This window comes from Etheostoma cragini, chromosome 21 (genome assembly GCF_013103735.1).
Source record: "Etheostoma cragini isolate CJK2018 chromosome 21, CSU_Ecrag_1.0, whole genome shotgun sequence".
Classification (NCBI taxonomy): domain Eukaryota; kingdom Metazoa; phylum Chordata; class Actinopteri; order Perciformes; family Percidae; genus Etheostoma; species Etheostoma cragini.
The window spans coordinates 8,149,088-8,160,600 of NC_048427.1; the positions used below are offsets into that span (position 1 = coordinate 8,149,088).

At 41.3% G+C, this 11,513-nt stretch overlaps 1 protein-coding gene across 26 annotated transcripts in view; it reads left to right on the forward strand.

The window, feature by feature from the left end:
* tcf7l2 (transcription factor 7 like 2) overlaps positions 1–11,049 on the forward strand; it is an 88,626-nt gene extending 77,577 nt beyond the window's left edge. For 3 of the 26 annotated variants that reach the window (XM_034859859.1, XM_034859867.1, XM_034859876.1), the window contains 7 exons: positions 2,013–2,150; positions 2,258–2,420; positions 2,791–2,898; positions 3,517–3,580; positions 4,325–4,375; positions 6,185–6,257; positions 8,799–11,049. In XM_034859859.1, the coding sequence (XP_034715750.1) occupies positions 2,013–2,150; positions 2,258–2,420; positions 2,791–2,898; positions 3,517–3,580; positions 4,325–4,375; positions 6,185–6,257; positions 8,799–9,255 (1,054 nt within the window). In that variant the 3' untranslated portion in view covers positions 9,256–11,049. Of the gene's footprint in view, positions 1–2,012; positions 2,151–2,257; positions 2,421–2,790; positions 2,899–3,516; positions 3,581–4,324; positions 4,376–5,536; positions 5,610–6,184; positions 6,258–6,782; positions 6,844–8,798 lie in introns of all 26 variants that reach the window. The other 23 variants (XM_034859879.1, XM_034859883.1, XM_034859864.1 and 20 more) reach the window with 21 other exon arrangements.
* The last annotated feature ends 464 nt before the right edge of the window (positions 11,050–11,513 follow it).

Consider the following 11,513-nt stretch of genomic DNA (forward strand, 5'->3'; position numbering starts at 1 on the left):
AGCCATTCTTACCTTTTAGATTGAGACATAGGAGCCCCAGGGTTAGGGTGGATGGGTTGGGGGTCTCTGCTGCGTCTCCCTCTCTGTGTTGGTTAAATTGGTGCAAGGCGCTGCTTGCTGCTGATGAGCCCGGATGATGATGATGATGATGATGATGATGATGATGATGATGCCGCCCCCATGCTTCAAAGGGATGGCCGTCATGTTTAAACCATAACCTGGGCCATGCAGTGGCAGCAGGAGGAGGGGAGGAAGATAGGAATTGTGGAGGTGGTGAGGGGACAGGGAGGAGTAGAGAAGAAGAAGAAGAAGAAAAAGAAGAAGAAAAAATAGATCTTGGAACACAGGAAATTTTAACAAGTGCACAGAGAGAGAAGAAGGGAGGGAGGGAGGAAACAGAGTGAGCGAGGAAAATGCAGCAGCCCTAATGATGGGCGATATGCAGCCACTGCTGCCGAGCTCCCCATCAACGGATGACATGGCACAAACACCAATGTGTCAGTGATGAAGGGAGAAGAGGGGAAAGGAGAAAAAGAGGAAAAGAGTTTGAGGGGGAGAGCACTGGCACTCCCCTGAGATGGCCTCCAACAGAAAGTAGTTGTTCCTGGCGAGTTTATCCTCATCATTATATTCTGGCTCCGAGCCATGCAGCCAGACACAGCCAGATAATGAGCTGCTTTAAAAAAAGAAGAATTATTTCTCCTTTTTTTTTCTTCTCCTTCATCCTCTTCTCTTCTCTTAAATTTCTGTGTGGTCACATGGAGCCGAGGTGCAGCGCTGTAAACATACACATGCAGATAAGATGTGTACATGTTCAAATAATTTAACACAAATAATTTGTGTCACAAATACATTGGCACATACAGAACAGCAGTCTTATGACTGTCTCGGCCAGAAAAAACATTTTCATAAATAAGGATTTCTGGCCTCGATATGCTGAGCGGGTGGAGACGATGAAACGATGACAGGAGTGTAGAGAGATGAAGATAAAAACGTCAGTGCTGCTGACAGTGCTGAACTGGCAGAAAAGAATGGGCAGAAGAAAAAAGAGAGCCAATACCTGAAGTGATACTAAACTTTGACAGAACATTTTAATCTCCCTCCAACTCCTGGCATGGTCACATTAGTGCAATTGCTAAAAATGCAGTTTCCTCAAATATAGCAATAAATAAATTTATGCAATTAGGATTTCTTTCCCATCCACAGATGAAATTTGAATCCTATTTGGAAACCTTTTCCTCTGCTACCATAGGTAACAATTGTTATAGCAGGTGTGAATCTAATGTGAGTGACCTGAGAAGTGCATGATCAGTCTCAGCACAGATAAAAACTATGGATGGCACTGCTATATCAGTTGGCACTGCCTCTCTGTATCTATAAATAGAAAGGTTGAAGGTGCATAGAACCATGAAGCATAAGTGTTTCATTTAATCTTTTACATGAATTGTTGCCTGTATTGGAAATGACATTCTTGATAGAAGTTATGACTCTTAATCAGGTTGCGATTAAATAAAGGTGATGAAATACACTTGGCCCAAGTGTTCAGTGTATAGGTTTTTTTGGGTGTTCAATTTGCACTTTATTATTTCCACACAATATAGCGTTAATGCTTTCAAATCCTTGTTTACTGATGGGTTGGTGATGCTTTGTTGTAACTTGCTGTTTTACCTTTTGTGTGAATTGTATAGCTGCCCAGGCTGAAGTCTGTGCTAAAAAATATATTGTGTGACATTTGATCTAAGATTTATTTTGAGGAGTAAAAGCTGCTCTAACTAGTGTGAATAATAACACAGGAATCAGCCTCGGACATTTTCATGTGGATGTTTGTATGTGCATTTATGTCTTTTCTTGTGGCTAAAGGCCAATTCCATTTCCATGAAGGAACCTTAAAAAACCCTTTCTACTTTGACATGTCATTAAAAGACGGAAATGGAATTCAGCCTCTTTAGTCTTGTGTATACATGTGCTCCATCTTCTCATTTCACCCATGTCCATTCTGACGATTTACACAGTCTTCTGTCCTCTAGGTTCCCCCCACACATGGTGCCCCCTCACCACAGTTTGCACACCACGGGCATCCCACACCCAGCCATCGTCACACCCAACGTCAAGCAGGAATCCTCCCACAGTGACATCTCTCTCAACAGCTCGTGAGTAGACGTTCACTGCCCTTAACACACATTTTGGTCTTACGTGAACGTGACGAACCAGCCGCAGGTTGACTCTGCTCACCTTGTTGACGTCTGGTTCTCCACAGAAAACAGTCAGACGCTAAAAAGGAAGAGGAGAAAAAGAAGCAGGTCCACATAAAGAAGCCTCTGAATGCCTTCATGCTCTACATGAAGGAGATGCGGGCCAAAGTGGTGGCTGAGTGCACACTGAAGGAAAGTGCTGCCATTAACCAGATCCTGGGGCGGAGGGTAAGTCTTAACATATCACTAGACCCGCACCAACACTTTACTGGTCAAACTCAAGGGCTTATCAAAGTGGTTCCCAATCCTGGGGCTCGAGACACTCTGCCCTGCTAATGTGATTGTTAACATGGGCTGATTTATGCCTGGGATTGATTCAAGCTGAATGAAGCCCGGCGGGATAGAAAACAAGCAGAGTTGTGGTAATTGAGGACCAAGATTGGGATTCACAGGCCTCTTAGAAAATTAAAAGGTTGTTGTGGTGACCTGATGGCCCAGTACTGTAGATGTATGTCCACTTATTTACCTGCATACTTTTTATATTTCCTGTTCATGGTTAAAAAATAAAATAAAACTTTTCTTGTTTCTTATTTGACAGTGGCATGCCCTATCGCGGGAGGAGCAGGCCAAGTACTACGAGCTGGCTAGGAAAGAGCGACAGCTCCACATGCAGCTGTACCCAGGCTGGTCAGCACGAGACAACTATGTAAGTTTTTAAGTTTACAAGTCGTAACAGGCTGTTCTTTTCCCCTTTCACTAGGTGTCATGACCAGGAAGAGTTCTTTCTTTTGCTGTTTTCTAGCCTGAGGGATCATTTTCTTCTTGTAATTTTCTTTTGATATGTAAGTCTGGACACATTGGCTTGACCTAAGCCCACTTTGTCATGACATGAAAGAATATTTGTAACAACGTCTGATCCTGATGTTGTTTAAATCAATCCTCGGTGGAATGTTTTTTACCCCAGACACTTTGTTCTGACACATAAGTGCGCAGATTCCCATCAATTTTGTCCAGTTTTGGGATCAAGCTGACCAAAATCTTCCACTAGCGGCCTTTGAGAAATCAGAAGCTGCATAACAGAACCTCGTCTAGACAAAAGATAACAGAAAAAGAAGAAAAGAGCAGAAAACCAGAGAGAGGAGGGATAATTCTTGTCTGGCCTGCAGTGGCTGTTACAAACCGGGGGAAAAAGGCAGAGAAAAAATGAATGAATAAATAAGTAAACACAAAGAAAAGTCCTACTCTCTGTTTCATGTTTTGGGCATTCTGCAATATAATAACTAAGGTTCCTGTCTGTGTCTATTTTTTTCTTTCTATTTTTTTGGCGGCTAACCAACAGGGGAAAAGGAAGAAGAGAAAAAGGGAAAAGCAGCAAGCAGAGAGCAATGGTAAGTGAGCTGCAATTATCTCCCATATTAGAAGAGCCCCATCATGTGTCAGGCAGATGTGACATCTTACAAGATAAAAGTCAAGCTAGTTTTTTTGTGTTATGTTTTTTTAGTTGTTATTGTGCCTGGCTTTTTTCTTTCATTTTTGTATTGTACACAATGCAATATTTAAATTGTTTAGTTGCTTGTAATACCCCCCCTTTTCCCATTTTCCCCTAGCCTTCCCCAGCTAATAACAATTGAATATGCATGACACCCTCACAGCCCCTCTCACCTCCCCTCTTGACACCCCCCCATCTCCCCCTTTGCCCCTTAGCGTTCTGGTATTGCTATATGTTTGTTTTGAGAATGTGAAGTTGAAGCATTGTGAGACCCATTATCTTTGCTAGTGTTGTGTGCGTGGCCCCGTTTTATAATGCCTGTGCCCTGCAGATAGACCGCACTACAGTACAGTGTGTATGTGTAAATGCATATGTATATGAGTGTGCGCGTGTATGTGCGTGCGCTTGTTGGGCTGCCCCTTGCTTGCTTTCGTGCATGCTATTATATCAACTTCAGAAAAATCACTTACATCCTAAAATTAAGGAGGTTTGCTAATTCTATGATTCATCCATTTTTATTCTAATGATTCATATTCTTCTGAGCGTTTTGTGAGGAGCTTTGGCGACTTGTCATTATGTACTTTGCGCTCATTTGGTGACGGATTTCTTCTTGAAGGCCTCTCTATCTGTTCTTTTTTTTCAGAACACAGAGAATATTTTCCAAACCCTTGCCTTTCACTCCCTCCGATTACAGGTGCTAATGTCATTTTGAGTATTAAATTACTAACTTGTTTTTTTTTTATTCTTCTATTCTTCTTTTTTTAATTAATGTATACTTATTTATCAATGAATGTGCAATATTAGTGCAATATTATCTAAAATATGCTATTTTTTTGCTTTGTTTGCTGCTTTCTTTTCTTAAAATGTTGTTACTGTTTATTTGACTTCAAGCTAGATTATATTTCATTTAGTTTACCTCAATTTACACATGTTTCCTTTTTAGTCTTAAGCATTTTCCGTATATTGGTGTAATCACTATGCAGTATGCTCGAGAAACTGGTTATATAAATTTAGGCTACCATTGTGGAGTATGACCTGAAGGATGTAATATCAGGGTAAACCTCCTTAATCTATATGCTTTAGTAGCTGTGCTTTCCTAAAGGCCAGCATGAGTTTGGCTTACTCCCCCTTTAAATTTGTCTCTACTCAGCCAAGACCTGGTCTTAAACACTCCACCACAAGATTCTTCTGTCACTCTGCTCTATTTCTGATAATCACACGGTTACTTGATAGAGCTAGCATGTGACTGGCAGCTTTTTTTGCAACAGACAACCAATGTTGATGGAGAACAGTCATCTGTTTAATGCCAGGTCTAAGGAGTTGATTCCCTCCTCAGGTTCCAGCCTTTTCAATCCTTCCCCTGGCTAGGGCTAACTCAGCACTCTGCTACTGCTGCCTAGTTCTTCCTTTTGAAACCATAGTGCACTGATAACATCTAGTAGTTAATTAATCCAACTTGCATTGGCACCATTTATACTCTCTTGACCAAATAAGCATCTTATCTTCAGCTTTAACTTCAGTCAGAATTTAGATTACTGAAGTGGATTGTTTCCATATTGTGTCATAAATTGATAACTTGCATGCAATTTGATTTGACTAATGTCTAAAACACACTAATTGTGTTCAGTCCTGTCTTTAAAGGCCCACTTGAGAATCGCTTTACCGGTGTGTGTTTTTTTCTTTTGTGGGGGGCGAGATTTCTTGCACAATGAGCCACTGCTAAGCTTCATAGATTCACTGTTACCTGTTTTTTCTCCTTTATTTCTCTCCTCCTTTTGATTTCTGTTCCTTATTGTTTTTGGTTTGGGTTATTTTCCTCCTCTCTGCTGGCTTCCCCTTCCTGTTGTGGCATCAGACCTGAGCGCTCCTAAGAAGTGTCGAGCGCGCTTTGGGCTCGATCAACAGAATAACTGGTGTGGCCCGTGCAGGTGTGTATGGTGTATGCTTGCACTGGCCAGGGCCAGGTGAAGGCTGGGTAACTGTACACTGGGACTTTCTCCATCGCTCTCTGCTGCTGCCTCTTCTTCCTCTTTTCCTCCCACTGTCTGTCCTGCCTAGTCTGCCATTGTGACCTCTCAGCTTCCTCCAGCCACGCCCTGCCGGTCTATCTCTAGGTTCCCACTATTTGATTTTTTTTTGTACCTCCTGTTTGGGAAGAAGGGTATTATCAGCACATGCCTGAGTGTCTGTGTGAATGGTGTCTGTGCATATGTGTTGATGAAGAAACATTTACAGGGTTACAGGGGTTTTTATTGCAGGATGTACAGTACAATAAGCCTCACTGAGATTGGTCAGAAATCCTAAACTGGCAGGTCGGGGCTTGGAGGATCTGGAGCCTGATGGCTTGTTCAATATGGAGGACATCCCAGTGTTGCCAGCCTAAACCTAAGCCCTGGCTACATGTTTTGTCTGTGCAATGACGTGTCCATTTTGTTTTTTCTTTCTTTTTCTTTTGTTTTTTTGTCTCTGTGTGTATGTCTGTGTCTACCTCTTTGGCTAACAGATGCAAATACCCCAAAGAAGTGTCGTGCCTTGTTCGGGCTTGACCAGCTGAGTTTATGGTGCAAACCATGCAGGTATAACTGCTGTAGTACCAATGGGAGGAAGACATCCACAATGAGCAGCTTCTTTCCTTGATTATTTGCTCAGATATTCCTCTCAAACCTGTTTCCATCAGCGTGATAACAGATGGCAAACTCTTCTGCTCCGTTTCCTTACTGAGGAGCTTCCTGCTATAAATTCCCTCACAGCAATTTTTCCTCAATGAACTCGGTTCAAGCCCAGTGGCAGAAAATGGATTTCTAAATAAGATTACTCAATATTTCATCTCAACAAAATATCTTGCTGCAAGATCATAGTTTCCTAATGTCATTTGGGATAACATTCCTTACAATCTGATTCGTTATGGTTGAAATCCATTTTCTCTCCATTCATTGTCCATGTATGTTCTAATTGGCGTCCTTTGAATAACAATGTTATGCTTACAAATTTAGCCCTGCTTTCTCTGAGGGCCTGCTCAGTGACACTCTTTTCTGTGCCCTCTTCCTCCTCCCTCTCCACCTCTTCTTCCTCCAAACTCCTCTTCAATAACCCTTACTTAGTCCCTACCTGTTGTCTTTCTGTTCTGACACAAGCAGTCTTTGAATTGGGAATATTTTCATGGTAGGTATTTGTTTCTGCTAAGTACTACCCTTCTCTTTGTCTGGCTTGCATCACACCCTTGCCCCACCACTCTTCAACACCAACCATTGCAACACATTGTCTGTTTTTGCTGCTACACATTTCATTTGTATTGTTTCAAGCTTTTAAATGGGTCGGCTCAAAATCAAACATTTAGTCAGATTTTGGGATATTGCTGCACTTTACTGCAGCATTAAGTGGCCATTCTGCGCAATTTTTAAACCTATTTCAAGAACATTTATCCCCTATACTTTTGGTCTTTGAAAATAAGTAGGACGTCACACTCACCCCACCTCTACACAGTCCACCAGTGTTGGTGTTTCCACTTGGCTCTATTATTTCCCTTCCAACTAAAACTCACATTATTAAAAATACTGCATTATTCCTTAAACAATAATAGCAGATCAGGAGACTGCAAAGCGCGATAATTCAATATTTGTTTTAGGAGTCGAGAGGTTAAAAGTTCTCTCTGGGCTCCATTTCCTAAAAGATGCATCTGGTGTAATTTCCCCCGAGACGTGAAAAATCAATAACATACACAGGCACATACTATGAATCGATATGTCTGTTAAAAAATGGATATTAGCTCATTTGTTGCCGTTTGACAGACAGTTATAGTTAGAGCAAGTCTATGTAGCAGCAAATGATACCTTTTTACATCTGGTCCATACTCCGCAACACCCAGCGCTACAGTCTCAGTGTAGAATGTTCTAAAAGCTTTAATTCCACTGTTAGACTTAGATTTTTTAAACTGTTGTGTCCCTATACTGTCGAGCTTATTTAAAATGCATGCTTGTCTTTCTCCCTAGCATGTAATCAAGGTTTCGGGGGCCTTTTCATGTGATTTGTAGATGTCCCCCTTTCTTTTCATTCTCAGTAATCTTCTCTCTTTGTTTGTGTCTATGTAGACATTTTACTCCTTCATAATTACAAGAAAAAGGTTTGATTTGACAACCTAAATTAAACAGTAGATGAGCCTAATATGTTAGAAAATCCTCAATCTTTTCTTTTTTATAAGTCATTTTTTCCTACTCCCTCTCTCTGCGCGTCTTAAATAGTACAACTCTGTGGCCTTCAGGCATCCTTGTGATACAATGGAGAGCTGAGAGAGGGGTCACTGCCAGGGTTAGGGTAAAGATGAGGTGGGCAGAGATTCCACATTAACCAAATCTGTACACAACCTTCGCAGCCGAGTCACCGCAGACCAATGCAACAATCCGATGCCCCCCCTTTCTCGTTCATTGGGTTCCACTAAGCGCAACGGGCCTGGCCTCAGGAATCAGCAGACAGGGGGAGGGTCCCGACCCCAGGCAGGAATGCAAACATGATGCCTTGACCCCTCACACACACGCACTTGTGTCTGTGGGGCAGATGCGGAGTACTGTGGACCTTGTTGACTTTTTTGCCTCGTATCCAAACTCTGTCCCCTCAGGAGAAGAGAGAGAAGGGCCAGATAGAGTTAGACAAGTGAGACGGGTCCAGTAACCTCGTGTTGCTGGAGAGAACAGGCTGATCTCCAGCTGGAGCTTTGCCTGTAAGAAAGGCAGAGTTTACATCCAGAGAGCAACCATTACTACATCTGATAATCTTTCATCATTATCATTGTCATCATCATCATCATCATCATCATCTCTGTGTGTGTTTTTCATTTCCCTGCTGCTTCCTGTCCAGCTGCTTCACCTGTGATCTTTCCTTCGTGTCTGTCCTGTCTGATGGTTTAGTATTTGAAAATTGACTGTGATTTCTACCTTTCATCTTAGCACGAGCTACTTAAATGCACCTGCAAAATGTTATGTTATGTTATGTAAAACCAGTTTTGGTTGGTTTTCGGGAAATAAAAACAAAGGTGCATTTAGGTCAGCCACAGTGCTAAGAGGTGATGCAGTTGAAAAATGTGGTGCTTAAAAATGCTCTCTTTCTCTCGCCTTGTCTCTCAGGAGAAAAAAAAAGTGCATTCGCTACATCCAAGGTGAAGGCAGCTGTGCCAGTCCTCCCTCTACGGACGGAAGCTTACTAGACTCCCCCCCATCCTCCCCCTCCTCAGTGGTTCCCTCCCCCTCCTCTAAAGAGTCCAAACCTCAGACTGAACAAATGCAACCTCTCTCACTGACTATGAAACCGGCCCACCAGCCACTCCACCACCCGCACCTCCTGGTTGGGCCTCCACCACCATCTTTGGTTCAGCTGGAAAACTCTGCTGCAGCTAGGAAAACGCCCGGCGCTTCCTCCCACAACGGAGCCCTGGAGCGCGGTGACGTCTCGTCCTCGCGGCAGCTGGGCTCCTCTGTGGCATCCTCAATGGTCCGGCCCTCGGCATCGCTGTGTCATTCCCACTCGCTCCTCTCCTCCACGGCCCCCCAGCCTCTGTCGCTAGTGACCAGGTCTATAGAATAGTCTACCTTATTCTTCTCCTTTTTTCTAGCTCTGCACATACACACACACCCACACACCTTTCTAGGCCCTCTCTCTGCTATATTTCACTTGCTGTCAGTTCATTTCTCTTTCTGTTTCTGTGCCATAAGGCTTTGAAATTTTAGTTTTTGTTTTATTAAAGTTCATTGGTCAATATTTGACCCGTCATTATCAAAAAATCTGATTATTATAAAGAAATGATACAATGAGCTGTAGTATAGCTTTGTGAATCTGCCAAAATTTTTATGAATTTTCTTTTGTCTTTTTTGTAGTGTTTAACAGTGCAAACAGAAAAATTATCTAGTTCATCTTCAAAATGTTTAAAAGACAGATATAAAAAGGTAGGCTAGATTATTCAGTGAGCCCTTTTCTTGAAAGAGTTGGTTCTCCTTCTTTATTTGTATTAAATACGAGCTTGCGAACCAATCATTTGACATCTGTTCAAAATCTAGGAGGGCATGAGGCTGGTGGTGACACCTCTCTGAGGAACAACTTTAATTGTGATGTTACTTGTTCTTGTTTAAATGTACAGAATAATGGGTAGGGGGGATTACTGTGTTAAATATGCATTCTTCCACTGCGTTGTCTTTTTTCTTTGTTGTTTACCTTTGGGGTGGAGTCAGGCAAATTGGGTGGGCTTGAGGGGAGGTCGGGGTGGGAGGGTTGAGGGTTATTAAAAATGTCACAACGCTAGGACCAGTAGTATTTATTGCTTTAGAGATTGCTTGTTGTATCTTGTACGTGTCTCTTTTTGAATTTTTGTTTCTTAATACATTGTACAAATTCTTTTTCTTAAGGTAAGCGACTTATACATGAATGATCCATTTTTACAAGGAGGTTTTAAAAGGCAAATCTGTTGTTATTGATTTCTTTCCTTGCTGAAAACCTGGATTCCACTCAGTGTACTGTGTAGAACAGAAGTATGCACAACTTCATTTCAAGAAATGTGTCAATAAGCCATTTTACAAAAAGAAGAAAAGAAAACTTGAAACAAGACAGTGGGTGCCGTGTCTTCAGTAGTTGGAAAAGTGTCTAAAGCCCTTCTTTTTTATTGCACAGTCACATCTCTCAGACTGTAGATTTGTGTACAGACTTTCCGTGCCAAATTTTGTGCTAATTTTCTCTGCCCCTCTAACCAACCATGCTGTAGGGATCCTTTTTTTTTTGTTTGTTTGTTTTTGTCGTTTTTATTTTAATTTTGATACCATTCTTTGCTGTGACGTTACATAGATTGCTATGTATGTAGTATAAATGTTGCTATAACAAATGTGTTTGGTAGCAAATTGTCAAATATTAAAATTTAAACTTAATAAAAAGGCGGACATCATACTGTATAAACCCACAAGGGCCAAATTATGTATATTAGGAGGTTCATAAAAAAACTGTTAAATACAAAAAAATACACAAACTGCCACTTTTAAGTACACTACTACATATAGGTAGATAGAAAAAATAGGCATGTTGATGTTGCAAGAGGCTGTAAAAAAAGCTACAAGAGAATCATCCACTCGGTGCCATTGTAGTTGACATGACGCGACTGTAATCTGTCGATTTCTTCTCTGGTTTATTAAGATGCTAATGATAAATAGTTTGAATGTTTCCTTAACGGCTGTGATGTTCCTGTTCTATTTTATGCTCTTATCTTTTTGTTTGTTTGTTTTTCCTGTTATTTTAAATGGTTCAAGAACCATGTTTTTTTGTAATGAATAAATGTTTATGCTGTACAGTCTCTGTAGCATGCAGTTCTGTATTAATAAAAGCAACTTAGTATGTGCACATCTGTGTCCTTCCTTTTATTCAGCAATTCACTGGCAGGTGCAGCAACCTAGGCACGTGTTTAAACAGCATGAGCTGTGAGTAAGTAGCTCATATTCAGCAACAGTTCTCTACTGTTCATAAAGAGTCACCAAAGCATATGATTAGTCATTTAAATACCTTGTTGAAATAAAATGACTAAAGTAATAGTTTAACCAAAAACAATGACATTGTAAATAAAACTGGAAATGCTGTATCAAGCTCCATTAAAATGCATTGGCCAAATTAATAATAATTATACTCAAACCCAGCAACCTTGTAAGCAGAGTGTACGCAGTGTTACTTGTGGAAGCAGTAAGCGCCAACAGAAAGCTAAAGAACCGAGCAGGCTTACCTACCTTTGAGAACGGCAACACACAGAGTGGAAGGAGTCAACGTGTATCCTGGGAATGTCCTTCTGTTGATTCAGACTACTGAAGAAACTT